The sequence below is a fragment of the Lissotriton vulgaris genome, chromosome 2_1 (assembly GCF_964263255.1).
Source record: "Lissotriton vulgaris chromosome 2_1, aLisVul1.2, whole genome shotgun sequence".
NCBI classification, from domain to species: domain Eukaryota; kingdom Metazoa; phylum Chordata; class Amphibia; order Caudata; family Salamandridae; genus Lissotriton; species Lissotriton vulgaris.
Genome location: NC_141687.1, coordinates 1,104,472,927 through 1,104,492,428, shown reverse-complemented (window position 1 = coordinate 1,104,492,428; position 19,502 = coordinate 1,104,472,927). Strand labels below are relative to the sequence as shown.

Below are 19,502 nucleotides of genomic sequence, written 5' to 3'. Positions count from 1 at the left end.
TAGAACTGTTGGTGAATGAGTGGATGTGTATATAGATGGTGGAATTACTGAATTGGTTGTTGTTACTGGTTTGGGTATCTCCATTTTTTTGAAAATGTTTGTTTCTATTTTTGAATATGTGTTTCAAGCGTTACATTACACTGAAATTAGGTCTGTCACTCTGTCACAAGGATGATCTCATCAGTGATGTCATGAGTGATGTCATCAGCAGTGCATTGTACGCGCAAGTTATAGTGAGTCCGACTAACTATAACGTGGGAATTTCAATGGTTTTATATCAGTAAAATTTCCAGCTAACTATAACTGGTGTGAAACCTATGGTTTTTTCAGTGAATTTAATAGGTTTTTTAAATGCTAATTCCTAACTATAACTGGTGTGAAACCTATGGTTTTTTCAGTGAATTTCATAGGTTTTTTAAATGCTAATTCCTAACTATAACTGGTGTGAAACCTATGGTTTTTTCAGTGAATTTCATAGGTTTTTTTAATGCTAATTCCTAACTTTCTATACAGACTCATACCTATGTGTTTTTTAGTGAATTGCTAAAGTATGTTTTTGTAAAAATGAACACTATAATGTATATTGAGATAATATTTTTAATTTAAAATATTTTTTTTTTATATTTCACTTTGGTGCGCTTCCGGTGCGCGCACCCGTGCGCGTACCGTCAGCGCACTAACAAAAAAAAAGAAAAAAAAAATGAAGGAGTGACTGTGTAATAGATAGTAAGACAGATAAAAAGTTTAAAAGGAAGTAACTGAGAAAAGAAAAATGAATAAGGGAGCAAAAGAAAGAAGAAATAGGAAGAACACTAAAGTAGAGGTTAAGGGAGAATATAAATGGATATTGAAAGTAAAAAGAAGGACAGATAAGTATGAGAATGACAGGTAGTGACGGAATCAGAGGAAAAGAATAGCAGTGATTGAGGGAAAGTAAATATCAGTGAATATAAGTAAAGAGGGGTGAAACAGGGTACATATAAGTGAATAAGGGCAACACATGGGGAGTAATAGAGAGAAAGAAGAGAGAGAGTAAAAGAAAGACAAAAGGAAGAACTAACTGAACTACAGTACAATGAGTGTGAAAGAAAAAAAAATGGAGAAAGAGAAAGAGGGTTAGGAAACTAAAGCAGTGGTACTAAGTGAATATAAAAAAGATAAAAAGTGGTGGAAGGAACTGAGGAAATGCAGATAGTTCTTATTACATTAAGAAGTTGTGAATGAAGTACAGTAAAGAAACAGCAATGAAAAAAGAGTGTAAATTAGTAAAGAGAGGTAAATAAGGGTGAAGAAGAAAATGAGTGCATAATAATGTGAACACAATATAAATTACATAAAGCAAACAACACAATAACTTCTACAATATGTTACATTATTTATTTTTGCTGTTCTCAGAATATATTGAATTCCACTTAAATTAGTGAGTTCAAAGTCTTCATCATATAACAGCGGGAAAAAAAAAACACAATCTAAAAGATTGTGTTTAAAAAAACCCATTCAAACATACATCTCATATATGTACACTAATCTTTGATTCACTTACTTTTCCATGAGGCCAAGTAGAAGATAGTGAAGGTCCTTTTGGTAGAAAAAAAGTCTGCTGTTCCTTATAAGTTCCATTTCATCGACTTCCTATGAAAAAAGATCTAAAAACATCATACCATACACAATCCTCACGGCCAATTTGTGTCAGATATATCGGTATTTTTTACTTTCAGATCCACTTAAAGTATCTACATGAGATTGCAGATAGTGAAGGTCCTTTTGGTGAAAAAAGTCTCCTGTGCTCTATAACTTCGATTTCATCAACTTCCTATGAAAAAAGATCTAACAACATCATATCTTACATTTTCCTCACGGCCAATTTGTGTCAGATATATCAGTATTTTTTACTTTGAGATCCACTTAAAGTATCTACATGAGATAAATAATTTCAAATATTAGATTAACTAACTAACTAACTAACTTTTATTAACTATTCCCGTCTTCAAAGGCCAATTCCCTTTACTAAAACTTTGGTTTTAAAAACACTAGATAAGAATTTGTAGAGTCATAAGGCAAACGTTGTTTATAAGTTAAATGACAATCATTGCAGTAACTCCATCCATTTTCAGATTTTAAGTAGCATGTATAATGTCCTGAGGTGGTCGAAGGTCCATCATGATAAATAATAGCTTCAGTTGTAAAGGTCCTTCCAGAAATTGATAACTGAGAAGCCACAAAATTTTTGATAGAAGTTGTCAATTTAGTTCCATCAGGTCTACATCGTTGGAAAACTAAAATGATATACTGCCCATACCTTTGTATAAATAATGTGGACAGCATTGTACAGTTACATTGGGTACACACCATATTATGATCTGCTGCTTTAACTAGATTTTTAAAAGACACTGATTTACAGTCTGGTAAAGTCAAATATATAAATCTTTCAGTGTCTATTGTAGTAGTACTTGATAAACTACAATTGTGGCAGTCATGCTGCCATTGATAAGAAAGACTGAAAAGATTATCTACATCTACACCTTCATCTTCCAAAACACCAAACATATACATTAAAAATTCCTGACAATCCTGCTGAATGTTCTGTGAAAATTTATCTTGACCAGAACACAAATCTAAAATATTTCGAATTTCTGTTACACTTTCTATTTGTGCTGTAACACTGCTACATTTCTGAAACACAGAATTCAATAAACCACACAATCTTTGATCCCGATTTTCAACAATCTGTTCTTGTAAACTTTTAAGAAAAAAAACAACATTAACCACTACATTAGCATAGCAGTTGACACCAGAACTGTTTTCAAACTGAAATCCAACAACATTTTCTCCACAATTCTTTTTCTTCCTGTTTTCAATTACAGTTTTCTCTACTTTTTGTCTTTTTGCAACTACCTCACTACAATTATCCTCATTTCTTCTTTTTCGGCCTACCACACGTTTTTCAAACAGAGGATATTGAGGCAAATGTGGAGCATACTCTCTTCTTAACCTATTGTATTCTTTAACACAATCTAGATCTGCACAAATTTTTGTCTCATCACACGCAATCAAATACAATCCTGATAAAGTTCTGACTCGAGATAATGCCACATATGCCATACCCTCTTTAAACACAGATCTTCCAATGTTCACCAATGCACTATCTACACTTAAACCTTGAGATTTATGAATTGTCACTGCATACGCCAAACAAACAGGAAACTGTTTTCGGCGAACATATAAGTCTTTTACAAGTAAAAATCTAGCAGAACAACGACTTATTTGTTGTACTTGTTCAATGCCATCAAATTTTATTTTTAAAAATTCAATTCCATCTCTATTTCTGTAATTCACAAAATCAACAACATAACCCATTGCTCCATTTACCAGACCGCTTTCAACATTTAAATTCCTTCTCAAAATGATACGACAATTTAAACACACATTCAGAGTCTTTTCAAAACCAGCTGTTTTTGAAATACTTTTCTCCAATGAATGCAATTTAATTTTCAAATTTTCTGACAAAACAATTGTTGCACCCATATGCTCTATTTTATCTATTGCTTCTAGTTTCACAATCTCTTCATTTTCTAAGTCTAACATTTTTTGGTTGAAGATGGAACATTCTTGCAGAGTTGGCATCAAACATATCCCAGATTTCTTCTCAGTCATTTTTTTAAAAATATTCTCTGGAAGAATGTTGTCATTTGGATACAAATTTGAAATTAATCGACTATGCAAAGCTTTTTTACCTTTCTCAGTCATTTTTCCAATTCTTACATCTTGTAGAATATTTTTATAATCTTCATCCTTGGCCTGTCGCATATTTTGAAGCAGTTCAGCATATTTAAAATTTAGCCATATATTAACATTTCCAATGCTTCCAAGGGACTTCCTGGTATCTTCATGCGTGAGCATTTTAAACACTGGTTGTCCTTTTACTGGAGTCAACTGCAATAGATCTCCAAAAACAATAATGTGTTTTCCTCCAAATAACACATCATAGTCTGTTTTAAGAATTTCTTGCATTCTCAAATGCACAAAAGCAAGCATTAGATTTGAGACCATGCTTACTTCATCTATGATAAGAAGTTTCATTTTCTTCAAGACTCTTGAAACTTCAGAACACGCATCTCCAGATAGCTTGTTGTAATGCAATTTATTATCATGTTCAACTGGCAGCATCAATAAACGATGTAGAGTAATCCCTTTAATGTTATGTGCTGCCAGACCAGTTGGAGCAGTTACAACACAAGACAGTGGTGAATCAGTCCTTTTCTGCAGATAACTTGCAACGGCTTTAATTAGAAAACTTTTTCCTGTCCCCGCTTCTCCACTTACATACAGTCGGACAGGGTCAAATAATATACATGAGCACTCTTTTTTCTCATGTCTGAATCCATGTTCAATCTGCTCTGTGACTTCATCATATATCTTTTTCTGCTCAATGTTTAGTTGCGTTACCAAATCTTCTAAGTTAACTCCATCCTCTTGAGCTTGTTCCATAGCTCTTTCCACCTCATCCATGGCAGTGGCAGCTTCATTTTGGATAATTGGTCCTCCTAGTGGATCCTGGCTCAATGAAGTAGAACTCTGACTATCTTGAGAACTGTTTCTAGCTATCTCTTCAGCAATTGTGGTTTCTTGCTCCATTTCTTCATTCAACATTTGCAGATAATTTAGAAAAATAGGACATTCTATGGTATCCTTAGTTGCATTAAAAGAGTCTTCATAACAGAGAAAATCTCCAAGTAGTTCCTCTTCTGTACGCCATGGCTTAAAGAGTTGCAAAAGAGCTAAGTAGTAAAATTCTCTTTTGTCTGGAACTTCACAACTCAATTTTCGATGATTAATCAAATGGCCTTTTTTCTGCTTCACTAGACATCCTTCATAGCCAATGAGTGCATATTTTCCATTATTGATATCTTCTGTGATGTTCCTCTTATAACTGTAGTTTTGAAGAACTTCATACAAACATATGTTCTCAAGGTGAGTACTTCTATTTGGATAGTATGTATCCAACATATTTGTCTTCAAAATATCTGTACTGTTTGGTTCTTTTTCCGCCAAATATTCAATTTCTTGTACAGATTTCAAAACTCGGTTTCGTGTGGCAGCAAGACCAAGACTCACCCAAATGATTGTTCTTGATTTGGCATAGAGACTTGCTGATGATAACCGATCAGAACATTCATATGCTCCAATTTCTCGATGTGACAACATCTTCAGACTGAAACTGTATAATTTCTTGCTTAGACTCTTTTCATGTGAAATGTCCTCCCACATTTCCTTCAGTTCTGTCTTTTCTTTTTTGGTGATGTAAGATGTCACATATCGAGCCACAGCAATAGAGTTGTCAGCAACGAACTGAATATCCATGTTAGCATTCCACATGGATAAAATCACTGGGTTGTAATCGTTGATGTACTTAGATTCTTCATTTCTTTTCAAATTATATGTGTTTTTGGGAGATTTTCTCGTCACAGTATGTCGTAGAGATGACATCAAATTATTTACTCTTCCCTTAGAAATCACTGGTCGAGGAAATGCAAAACGACATTTCGTGTAGTACTTTTCCTTGTTTTTAAATTTTCGACGACAGTACTTTCCACAACGATGAGATTGAAAACGTAAAACTTGTTGCCTTAAATTGTTTTCTTCAGTAGATTTTGGAACAGCACATGTTGAATACTCTTCAATGAAACTCATCACTGTTTCATCTGAATCTGATCCAAATTTGGGTGCATCTTTAATCCACAACAACATATGTATATGAGGAGCACCTCTCGCTTGATATTCCTTCCTCCAAAAGAAATCCAAAACCTCTCCAAGGGGAGGATTTTTTTTGTTGGTAATAAAAGACATCATAGCTTCAAATCTATGATTAAAATATCTGCAAACATTCACTGGATCTAAAGAACACAGTTCTCCTGGTGTTTTCAATTCTATATTTGGTATGTTTTCATTTGCCTCTCGTAGAAATTGAAGTAAATCGTCCCATGCATACTCAGCACAGCTAAGAGTGAGGAACCATGTAGGAGTTCCTAAGTTTCTTAGCATACATTTCAATTCTCCATGACGACGAAACCAATACTCATTGGTTCCACGTTGACATGCCATGAGATTGATTAGCTGAGATTCCAAAATACTGTCTTGCAGATTAACTTTCTCCATAAAGTCCCTTGCACATACATTTTGCAAATGAGGTCCACTTTTTAATATATGATTAACTGCATAAGAAAGCCCAGACAAATCACTTTCAAACAGTAGATGAAATAAATATGGAATGCATTGACGAAACCTTGGATCTTCTGCATATAATCTTAGAGTCCGGTATTCAGCTGCAGGAATTTGAACTGGTCGATCATCATATCGTCCACCACAACCTGTTGGAAATAATTGTGGAAAACAACGAGCTTCCAAACTTTCTTCCCATACACTAATGGGACTTCCTTTTGCTGCCTTCATTTGAAACAAGTCAATTGCATTTCCCATTACTTCTTTGGAATGTAAAGGATGAACAGTATAATGTTCATATATTTCTTCAGTTCTAGACACATCAACTTTTTCAATTTGACCAACTGAAGAATCACTATCTTCTTCTGTAGCTGTTTCCTCAACTCCAACACTTACATGTTTGTAGTACTCATTGTTTTTAACTAAATACAACGTTGCCTTCTTGACTTTTTTAACATCCACTAAATCTTGCCAAATTTTCTTACTCTTTGTTGGAACCCCATTAACTAGAATAACTAAAGGATCTTCTTCTACTCTTTCTACACCAATTGTATTAATATTTTTCTTTACATCTAGAGGCAAATAAACAACTCTTCCCTTTAATCCTCTCAGTAAATCTGATGGAGGCAATTTCCCTGTCTTAGGCTCCATGCGTACAATAGCCTGAAAAGGATGGACACATTGAATCAAAATAGATTCATAAGTATTTAGATCCATCAATTCAGAAGGAATATCTATCAACTGAAGATTATTATAAACTGCTCTTGCAGGCATTCTATTTTCATTTAATTTTTTCAAACAATAAGTGCAAATACGCTGATCCAAACTCAAATCAAAAGAATTCTCCACCAACAAATAACTTACAAAATCCTCCCATTCACTATTATTTTCCAATTCACTTTTTGCATATAAATCAACTAACCTAGTCTGAATTTTATAATGAGTCCGTCGACAACACACACAAGTTACATTAGGCCTCTCACTTGATTTCACCTTAAACTTGATAATTTCCTCATCAAACTTTTCAATACTTGAAATTTGTCCATTATCTTCTACATTACCATCCATTACTATATCTATTTCTACACTGTCCTCTTTGTTCCCAAAATAACAAAACTCAATTTCTTCACAAATAGTCTTCACATCCACTTCAGATCCATGCAAAAGAGCACTATTTAACTGTTTAAGCTTAAGTGCAGGACTTTTTGCATAATACAACTTCCTCACTAATTTCCTTACGTTATTATGATGCACTGCTAACATCCTAAAATGATGAAAAACACTCCGACAAACTTTTCTAGAAAGACATGCTAGTGAATGCCCTTGCAAACCTGTGCTTTCTCTCACTCTGCAAGGATCTAACTCTTGCAGGATCTTCATTTTTTGTTTGAGACTTTTTTTACTATATGTACGTAAGAAATTTCGAAGCAAATCAATTGATTCCTGTCGCACACTACAAATACTACTGCATTTCCATGTGTACACTGGACCCTTAGTACGTCTCCCTAAAACTTCATCAGCTAACACCTCTTCTGCATCTCTAGGTACAAGTTTCTCTTTTTCCATCACACAACTATCTTTCACCTCATAGGCACGACCACTGGTGTCAACCGCATGCACCAAATCATTTTCCTGAAAGTAACTCTCCTCATTAAAAAAAGGCTCAGAACTTGAACTATGCATCCATTCACCAGAAAATACTTCACAAAAATTACTCCGATTAATAATTCTTTTCCATCTACTGTTCGATTTGAAAACATCCATTGCCTTATTAAGTATCCTAATTCTATTGATTATTAAAATAAATAATTTTTTCTTAACTTCAAAAGCCTGATCAACAATCTTTTCTACACTTTTCTTTTTCTTGTAAAAAGCAGCTTTTAGTTTACTTTTCTTTTCATTTTTTAGCAAATTTAAAACTACCCTATTGCGAAACATTCGCCTACGAATGTCCCTAAAAACATTTACTCTTCTATTGCTAACCATTCTCTTCTCTCCTGGTCCAATGGAAACATTTTTTGTGGGCTTCTCTTTCCTTTTTAGATTTGTTGACTTTTTCTGTATATTCACATTAGCAATTTCATTTTTTTTCCTACGACATATGTTACGAAGAAAAGACTTAATTGGCTTACCAGAAGCTTTTCTGGTGTTTTTTGAAGTAGTTGTTGAAGAGGATTCCATAAACTCTGTTGTTGATGTTCTCCTTTTCCGTATGGTATTTTTGATATTTCTTTGCCTTGAAGGCATTTTTGCTTGCTTTTCAGAAGTTGATTTGAATCTGTTGTTCTGTTAAAAAAACACATGAAAGACCACTATTAGCAAACAACAAAGTAATGTTAAAAAGCAAACAATATAAACAATAAATTGCAACATATTTAAGTTTATACAATAGCAACTCATGGCTTTATTTTTAAAGGCCTTGCGCCACCAGTGCGTCACTTATTACCCATGTTTAAAGTCAAGCATCAGCTGCACATGGCATTCATAAATAAGGGCCAAATGCAAATACCAATCAATTGCACCCAAAAATCGATTTTTCAATAACATGTAAGAAACACTGCGCAAAACCTAAGTACAACCACTCAATATCATCAAACAAAGTCAGGGCCTTATTTATGAAAGCCTTGCGCCACCAGTGCGTCACGTATTACCCATGTTGAAAGTCATGCATCGGCTGCACATGGCAATCATAAATAAGGACCAAATACATATACCAATCAATTGCACCCAAAAATCGATTTTTCAATAACATGTAAGGAACACGGCGCAGAACCTAAGTACAACCAATCAATATCATCAAACAAAGTCAGGGCCTTATTTATGAAAGCCTTGCGCCACCAGTGCGTCACTTATTACCCATGTTTAAAGTCATGCATCAGTTGCACATGGCAATCATAAATTAGGGCAAAATACATATACTAATCAATTGCACCCAAAAATCGATTTTTCAAAAACATGTAAGAAACACGGCGCAGAACCTAAGTACAACCAATCAATATCATCAAACAAAGTCAGGGCCTTATTTATGAAAGCCTTGCGCCACCAGTGCGTCACTTATTACCCATGTTTAAAGTCATGCATCAGCTGCACATGGCATTCATAAATAAGGGCCAAATACATATACCAATCAATTGCACCCAAAAATCGATTTTTGTTTAACATGTAAGAAGCACTGTGCAGAACCTATGTACAACCAATCAATATCATCAAACAAAGTCAGAGCCTTATTTATGAAAGCCTTGCACCACCAGTGCGTCACTTATTACCCATGTTTAAAGTCATGCATCAGCTGCACATGGCAATCATAAATAAGGGCCAAATACATATACCAATCAATTGCACCCAAAAATCGATTTTTGAATAACATGTAAGGAACACTGCACAGAACCTAAGTACAACCACTCAATATCATCAAACAAAGTCAGGGCCTTATTTATGAAAGCCTTGCGCCACCAGTGCGTCACTTATTACCCATGTTTAAAGTCATGCATCAGTTGCACATGGCAATCATAAATAAGGGCCAAATACATATACCAATCAATTGCACCCCAAAATCGATTTTTCAATAACATGTAAGAAACACTGCGCAAAACCTAAGTACAACCACTCAATATCATCAAACAAAGTCAGGGCCTTATTTATGAAAGCCTTGCGCCACCAGTGCGTCACGTATTACCCATGTTGAAAGTCATGCATCAGCTGCACATGGCAATCATAAATAAGGACCAAATACATATACCAATCAATTGCACCCAAAAATCGATTTTTCAATAACATGTAAGAAGCACTGTGCAGAACCTAAGTACAACCAATCAATATCATCAAACAAAGTCAGGGCCTTATTTATGAAAGCCTTGCGCCACCAGTGCGTCACTTATTACCCATGTTTAAAGTCATGCATCAGCTGCACATGGCATTCATAAATAAGGGCCAAATACATATACCAATCAATTGCACCCAAAAATCGATTTTTGTTTAACATGTAAGAAGCACTGTGCAGAACCTATATACAACCAATCAATATCATCAAACAAAGTCAGAGCCTTATTTATGAAAGCCTTGCACCACCAGTGCGTCACTTATTACCCATGTTTAAAGTCATGCATCAGCTGCACATGGCAATCATAAATAAGGGCCAAATACATATACCAATCAATTGCACCCAAAAATCGATTTTTGTTTAACATGTAAGAAGCACTGTGCAGAACCTAAGTACAACCACTCAATATCATCAAACAAAGTCAGGCCTTATTTATGAAAGCCTTGCGCCACCAGTGCGTCACTTATTACCCATGTTTAAAGTCATGCATCAGCTGCACATGGCATTCATAAATAAGGGCCAAATACATATACCAATCAATTGCACCCAAAAATCGATTTTTGTTTAACATGTAAGAAGCACTGTGCAGAACCTATATACAACCAATCAATATCATCAAACAAAGTCAGAGCCTTATTTATGAAAGCCTTGCACCACCAGTGCGTCACTTATTACCCATGTTTAAAGTCATGCATCAGCTGCACATGGCAATCATAAATAAGGGCCAAATACATATACCAATCAATTGCACCCAAAAATCGATTTTTGAATAACATGTAAGGAACACTGCACAGAACCTAAGTACAACCACTCAATATCATCAAACAAAGTCAGGCCTTATTTATGAAAGCCTTGCGCCACCAGTGCGTCACTTATTACCCATGTTTAAAGTCATGCATCAGTTGCACATGGCAATCATAAATTAGGGCAAAATACATATACTAATCAATTGCACCCAAAAATCGATTTTTCAATAACATGTAAGGAACACGGCGCAGAACCTATGTACAACCAATCAATATCATCAAACAAAGTCAGGGCCTTATTTATGAAAGCCTTGCGCCAGCAGTGCGTCACTTATTACCCATGTTTAAAGTCATGCATCAGCTGCACATGGCATTCATAAATAAGGGCCAAATATATATACCAATCAATTGCACCCAAAAATCGATTTTTGAATAACATGTAAGGAACACTGCACAGAACCTAAGTACAACCACTCAATATCATCAAACAAAGTCAGGGCCTTATTTATGAAAGCCTTGCGCCACCAGTGCGTCACTTATTACCCATGTTTAAAGTCATGCATCAGCTGCACATGGCATTCATAAATAAGGGCCAAATACATATACCAATCAATTGCACCCAAAAATCGATTTTTGAATAACATGTAAGGAACACTGCATAGAACCTAAGTACAACCACTCAATATCATCAAACAAAGTCAGGCCTTATTTATGAAAGCCTTGCGCCACCAGTGCGTCACTTATTACCCATGTTTAAAGTCATGCATCAGTTGCACATGGCAATCATAAATTAGGGCAAAATACATATACTAATCAATTGCACCCAAAAATCGATTTTTCAATAACATGTAAGAAACACGGCGCAGAACCTAAGTACAACCAATCAATATCATCAAACAAAGTCAGGGCCTTATTTATGAAAGCCTTGCGCCACCAGTGCGTCACTTATTACCCATGTTTAAAGTCATGCATCAGCTGCACATGGCATTCATAAATAAGGGCCAAATACATATACCAATCAATTGCACCCAAAAATCGATTTTTGTTTAACATGTAAGAAGCACTGTGCAGAACCTATGTACAACCAATCAATATCATCAAACAAAGTCAGAGCCTTATTTATGAAAGCCTTGCACCACCAGTGCATCACTTATTACCCATGTTTAAAGTCATGCATCAGCTGCACATGGCAATCATAAATAAGGGCCAAATACATATACCAATCAATTGCACCCAAAAATCGATTTTTGAATAACATGTAAGGAACACTGCACAGAACCTAAGTACAACCACTCAATATCATCAAACAAAGTCAGGCCTTATTTATGAAAGCCTTGCGCCACCAGTGCGTCACTTATTACCCATGTTTAAAGTCATGCATCAGTTGCACATGGCAATCATAAATTAGGGCAAAATACATATACTAATCAATTGCACCCAAAAATCGATTTTTCAATAACATGTAAGGAACACGGCGCAGAACCTAAGTACAACCAATCAATATCATCAAACAAAGTCAGGGCCTTATTTATGAAAGCCTTGCGCCACCAGTGCGTCACTTATTACCCATGTTTAAAGTCATGCATCAGCTGCACATGGCAATCATAAATAAGGGCCAAATACATATACCAATCAATTGCACCCAAAAATCGATTTTTGAATAACATGTAAGGAACACTGCACAGAACCTAAGTACAACCACTCAATATCATCAAACAAAGTCAGGCCTTATTTATGAAAGCCTTGCGCCACCAGTGCGTCACTTATTACCCATGTTTAAAGTCATGCATCAGTTGCACATGGCAATCATAAATTAGGGCAAAATACATATACTAATCAATTGCACCCAAAAATCGATTTTTCAATAACATGTAAGCAACACAGCGCAGAACCTATGTACAACCAATCAAAATCATCAAACAAAGTCAGGGCCTTATTTATGAAAGCCTTGCGCCACCAGTGCGTCACTTATTACCCATGTTTAAAGTCATGCATCAGCTGCACATGGCATTCATAAATAAGGGCCAAATACATATACCAATCAATTGCACCCAAAAATCGATTTTTGAATAACATGTAAGGAACACTGCACAGAACCTAAGTACAACCACTCAATATCATCAAACAAAGTCAGGGCCTTATTTATGAAAGCCTTGCGCCACCAGTGCGTCACTTATTACCCATGTTTAAAGTCATGCATCAGCTGCACATGGCATTCATAAATAAGGGCCAAATACATATACCAATCAATTGTACCCAAAAATCGATTTTTCAATAACATGTAAGGAACACTGCACAGAACCTAACTAAAACCACTCAATATCATCAAACAAAATCAGAGCCTCATTTATAAAAGCCTGGCGCCACCAGTGCATCACTTATTACCCATGTTTAAAGTCATGCATCAACTGCACATGGCAATCATAAAAAAGGCCAAATAAAAATACCATTCATTTGCACCCAAAATCGATTTTTAAATAACATGTAAAAAACACTGCGCAGGACTTATATACTAACATACAATTTCACTTCTAAAACATAACTATCTGCTTCCAAATATTCTCCATAGAGAAAATAAATCTCTATCTAAATTAAATGAATCATTACTTACCTTTAGAAATGCTTTTGGAGATTGAAAACAGTGTCAGACACACACACCAATTTTTCTTTAGCAGAGGAAAAGGTGTGCTCTCAATACACTGAAACCAAGACTGGCATAGAAAATCTCTATCTTTGTACACATATGCCTTAATTCAACCAATGAAAACTCTTCCCTCACTATTTTCAAACCAACACCCATCCCCCTCTCAAACCTTTCTATCTGTTACCATAGCAACTCCCTCCTAACTGAACTCTAAGGTTCAAAAGTTTATCTTACAATGTTGCAAATTAACTCAGCAAGGATGTTTGACCTGTCAATACAGCAGCCTATACAGGGTATTTTTGCTTTTGGTGACTTTTTTTAAACCATTCAAATTGCTTCTTTCACACAACATAACCATACACCCTAACTTTCAGTTTTCAACTATCTGAATCCACCAATCATTGCTAGTGATTCAAGAGCACAGAAACTCCACAATTATTTTTTTGTGAACTCCTACTGTTCCAACTGCCATTTCATTCCCACACTTCATCTGACTGGACCAGAACCTTCTCACATCATGTACTCTGTTTGGGTTATTGGACATAGCTACATCCACTGGGCTCAAAGGTATGCAGCTAGCAGAAATTTTCATAACCTTGATTTATCAAATGTGGAAATCAAGTGGATTGGCCACAGAGGATTAAAATGTCACCAATTGATACCATTGGTGAAAACCTTTTTGCATCTGCCAGAACCTGACCTTATAATTGTGCACTGTGGTGGAAACGATCTAGGCACATTAACTGGAGTAGGTCTGGAAATGCTATTAAAGGACACCTTTCATCAATTGATGATACTTTTTCCCCACACTGCCTTGGTATATTCCAATATATGCCAAAGACAGAAATGGAACTGGTCCAACCAATTTTGTCCACAATTTGAGAAAGCACGGAAACATGTAAATAAATCTGTTTCTGCTTACATGAGAGACTATGGAATGGGTTCATTATACAATAATAACTTGCGTTACAACATGCAAGACATCTACAGAGGAGATGGAGTGCACTTCTCAGATGAGGGGAATAGAATATTCCTTCTGAATTTAAGAATGTGTATTGGAACCTACTTGTAGGTACCTAAATCAACCACAGAACCCAAAAGCTCTTTTCAGAGCTACCCTAACTCTGATCATTCAAAGCGTTTATTTTTTTCTAACTTTTTTCACTATTTTTCACCAAAGTACGCGTACGAGTACGCTTAAAGGTGCGCGCACCAGGCGCTTCCCCCGCGAAAAATGTAAGATTTTTTTTTTTTTTTTTACGTTTATGAGCCTCCTAAGCCCCCCTCAGAAAACCTAGAGGGTCAAGAAGTCTCTACAGTTCCCCCTTCTATCCATTCCGAACATTGTTTACCCTCCATCTTGTGTCTCGATTGTTCCGAAACACAAAATGGATGACTCCCGTTACGCTGCCCGTGCGCGTACTGGAGCGCGCACTAGTAAGCGCAAAATAAAAAAAGGTGGGAAAGTAATTTACGGAAAACCCAATGGAGACACTTTCATCAAATATAGAATACGCCCTACTACATAGCAGTCCCTACCATTTGCCCAAATTTGGTGAAATTCCATTGAGACATTTAGGCTACAGGCCTCTCTAAATATCCTGAGGTAAATTACATGACAAAAACACACTTGTAATGTTAGAATTTACAACCAATTAAAAAGTATCTCTCATTTTCTACGATTTTTTCCTGTCGTTTGATTGGTTAAGTACAACAATATATATAAAAGAAGAGAGGGAAACACAGCCATTTTGACTACTGCTTCCTGAAGTACACTTGAAAACAAATTTCACTGTCAACTTCAACTAATTTCTCTAAGGTAACTTCTAATTATGGAAGTATATTGTACACGTTAAGTTTATTTCTTAAAAAATATTCTGTTAGTGATATGCTATCCCTCTTTAATAGTTAGAGATAGACATAGACTTCTCTGTAATAGTTATGGATTGAGTTAGGCTTCTCTGGTATACAGTACCCTAACTCTACTAATATAGTTAATTTATATGCAATTTTCAGAAAGAAAATGGAAGGAGAAAATAAGGCAAATGATACTTCTATCAAAGTAAAGGTGGAAAAACCAGAAGATGAAAAAAAAGAAGTTGATTTCATGGATGACTCTTTGGATGAACAGTTTATAGAATGTTTGGAAGAAATTGATTCATGTACATATAATTATGAGGAAATTCCGGACAATATTATGTTAGAAATTTTATTAAATTATGAAAAAGAATCAGAGGAATAAATTTATCTTTAATAATATCAATTGTATCAGACAATATTCTTTTTTATATGTAATTCATGAAGTATTACCAAAAATGTTTAAAATATAAAGTGAGACTTATAGTATACTGTTCAACTATTTTTCTGTTACATAGTAAGTTTACTCATAGTTACTACCTTTCTCCCACTATATTATCTCATATGAATATTTTACACCTCATTTTCATAAGTGAACAGGACAGACTACTCATGATCCCCTAGAAATTCTCAGGGAGTGCTTAAAAGATCTGTTTCTCCTTTCCAGACAGACTATATTATGAATTCCTTATACCACAAAAAATACAATAACAACATGCAAGATGTCTACAAAGAAGATGGTGAACATTAAATTTAAGTCTCTTCATTAGTACCTACATGTAGGTACTTACATAAAATAAACAAATAAAAAAAAAAACAATTCATAAACATACAATTTTTGAAGTGATTATTTTTCCATAGTACGCTCCCCAATACGCTCCCCCGTGCGCGCACCAGGCGCTTCCCCCGCGAAAATCGAAAAAAAAAAAAAAATTTTTGAGGCCCCGCGGGGCCCTTTAATGGCCCCCATATCGAACCTAGGGGGTCAGGGGGGGTCTACCCTGCCCCCTTATGGTCAATTCCACCCTTTGTTTTTGCCACCTCTTATGACTAGATTTTACCGATAGACAAGATGGCGGCCTCTCCGGACTGTTTAGAATGTTTACAGACAACTGAGAGCCAACCAGCTTTCTGCGCGCAAGTCGCGTGTCGCGCCGGGAGCGCTCACGGGTGCGCGCACCCGAGAGCGCCTATAGATATATATATTTTTTTGAACGTTAATTTCTCAAAATCCACTGAAGCACATATCTTGAGACATAGCAAAGGCACATCGGGCTACCAGTCCCTAAAATTTTGCCAAGTTTGGTGGAAATCCATTCAGCCGTTCGGGCTAAAAGTGAAATCGACCGCCCTATGGAAATTAACATGGGGAAAACGCATTTTGGGACCCCCCTTTTATCTCAGCCCCCGCTTGACGAATCCCCCCCAAACTTTCAGGGAAGGACCGGACCGCCATGAGACCATTTTCCTGAAAATTTCAGGCAGATTCGTCAACCGGCGCCAAAGTTATTCAAAATAGAATGTTGAGATTTAACATTGAAAATTATCCTAACTATAACTACCTACTGGCGACCGCCAGTAGGTAATATATATATATATATATATATATATATATATATATATATATATATATATATATATATATATATATATCAAAGCTTCCAACTACCAAGGATCCTCAATCCATAAAGAATGTAGCACACGCAGGGGGTAGTTCCACAAAAGATTTATTACGGGAACTTTACAGCAACGACGCGTTTCGCCTTAGGGCTTTGTCAAATTGTGCAGAGAGCCGAGGCGCCCGTCTCCCTTAAAAGACGTCACACATATCGTAAAGTGCCAAGAGGGACTGTGATACATGTATCTACGGTGGCCGCCATCTTATAACGGTGTCGATAACTAAATAGTGATCACAACTCAAGTTAAATACCCAAAACTGTTCGCACGGCCAAATGTATGTATACATTAATTCATAAAGAAATGCTATTCATGACGCCCTATATGGGCTAATACAGTACAAATGTATGCACATAATGCAAATCACGCCCTGGATGGGCATATCTAAAGCGAAATCAACATTTCAGAAATATAGTGCGGAATGGTGTGGGTACATAATATAGAAAGCAGCTATTCTCTATTAGATATATAGCGAGCTCCAAACACAGTCCCAGCTTTTAAACCACGCGTTAAACAGGACAAGAGCACTCTGGATGAGTAATGAAAGCTCTGATATATATATATATATATATATATATATATATATATATATATATATATATATATATATATTTTGTAACGAAAGCCAGTTACTGAGAAATAAACACTCACTGGTGCCGTGGCCTCGGTATACAGCAGACTTTATTCAAAGCAAACGGGTGCCCAACGCGTTTCGGAGTTACCTCACTCCTTGTTCATGTTCTTGGAGAAGAGGACACAACCACCGATCTTAGACTTTTGATTATTATTCCTCATTGGGGGATACTTGTCCTTCATTGGTCCATGTTTCTGAAATCTTTTGAAACTGTATGTTTGAAATCTTTGGAATTGTGATGTTTTAAATATAGCTTTGAATTAAACTTCTTTCAATTTTGAGAACCTAAACTTGTTTACTGCCAGTGATATTTGGAGAATATACAAATTATTTTGCTTTGCTTTGATCAAATATAGATAAGAAAAAGTTACTTTTGAGTGCCAGGATATCTGTACAAAATAGTTAGGACCTAGTTTCCATAGGAAATCCACAACATTCTATTTGGAATAACTTCCTGAAAGTTTGGGGGTGATTCGCCAAGTGGGGGCCGAGAAAAAAGGGGGGTCCCAAAATGTGTTTTCCCCATGCAATTTTACATAGGACCTTTAGCCCGAACGGCTGAACGGAATTGCACCAAATTTGGCAAAAAGGTAGAGTTCGGTTCGCAGATTGTGCTTTTTGTTAAATGGTGTAAATCTGTTCAGTAGTTCTTGAGAAAATCAAACGTAAAATCATAGTGATATCTAGAGACGAAGTACAGTACTCTGTACTGTACTCTGTACTGTACTCTGTACCTTCTGAAGCACGAGCTGCATGGTCATTGGCTGTCAACTGTCTGTCAACACTCCAAACCAGGAAGTGTTGGCAGCCATCTTGTGCCTCCGTAGAACCGAGGCACAAGAAAGCAGTGAAACAAACGTGCAAAACACGCAAAGGGGGCAGGGTAGAAACACCCTGACTCCCTAGGCCTGCTCAGGAAGTCCCACAAGGACCCCCAAGGCCCAAAAATGTTTTCTTTTTTTTAAAGAAAATCACGGGGTACCAAGTACCTTACTCTGTACTGTACTCTGTACTGTACTCTGTACCTTCCCAAGCACGAGCTGCATGGTCATTGGCTGTCAACTGTCTGTCAACACTCCAAACCAAGAAGTGTTGGCAGCCATCTTGTGCCGCGGTAGAACAGAGGCGCAAGAAAGCAGTGAAACAAACGTGCAAAACACGCAAAGGGGGCAGGGTAGAAACACCCTGATCCCCTAGGCCTGCTCAGGGGGTCCCACAAGAACCCCCAAGGCCAAAATTAGTATTTTATTTTATTTTTTTAAATCGCGGGGTACGAAGTACCATACTCTGTACTGTACTCTGCACTGTACTCTGTACCTTCCCGAGCGCATGCTAGAGGTTCCTGGTGGGCTAGTTGGCCCCCAGGAACCTCCAGTATGCAAGGGGAATTAGTTCCCCCTCTGCAAACGCGCCAGGGGGCTGCATTGCAGAGATGTGTAAAAAGGGGCGTGGCCTCACTACACCTCCCTGCAATGCAATGCAGCCCCCTGGCGCATACTGGAGGTTCCTGGTGGGCTAGTTGGCCCCCAGGGACCTCCAGTATACAAGGGGAGGTAGTTCTTCCTCTGCAAACTCGCCAGGGGGCAGCGTTGCAGAATGGTGTAATAAGGCCACGCCCCTTTTTACACCACTCTGCAACGCAGCGACCTGGCGCATACTGGAGGTTCCGGGTGGGATAGTTGGCCCCAGGGACCCCCAGTATCCAAGGGGACTTAATCCCCCAACTTAGAACACGCTACAGGGCGCATTTGCATAGTGGTGAAGATAGGGGGCGGGGCTTGAGGTGATGTGAGTGCAAACATGCCCTGTGGCGCGTTTTAAGTTGGGAAATTAATTCCTATTAAATCCAGAGGTACCTCCAGTAAGTGCCACAGAGCTGTGTTGCAGAGTGTTGTAAAAAGGGGG

At 36.9% G+C, this 19,502-nt stretch overlaps 2 protein-coding genes across 2 annotated transcripts in view; one reads left to right on the top strand and one right to left on the bottom strand.

Moving 5' to 3' along the window:
• The window catches only part of LOC147731675 (uncharacterized), a 100,238-nt gene that overhangs the window by 56,490 nt on the left and 24,246 nt on the right, over window positions 1–19,502 (top strand). The gene's annotated exons all lie outside the window — the stretch shown is intronic.
• On the bottom strand, window positions 416–13,501 carry LOC147731676 (uncharacterized). Its single transcript, XM_086958787.1, has 2 exons — window positions 13,397–13,501; window positions 416–8,505 (listed from the first exon to the last, which is right to left on the bottom strand). Exon 2 carries the CDS (start codon window positions 8,464–8,466, stop codon window positions 2,008–2,010), a length of 6,459 nt encoding a protein of 2,152 aa, XP_086814913.1. The 5' UTR covers window positions 8,467–8,505; window positions 13,397–13,501; the 3' UTR covers window positions 416–2,007.

Excerpts from the sequence above, each read along its gene's own strand:
- LOC147731676 (XM_086958787.1), bottom strand. The coding sequence starts at position 8,466 with ATGCCTTCAAGGCAAAGAAATATCAAAAATACCATACGGAAAAGGAGA.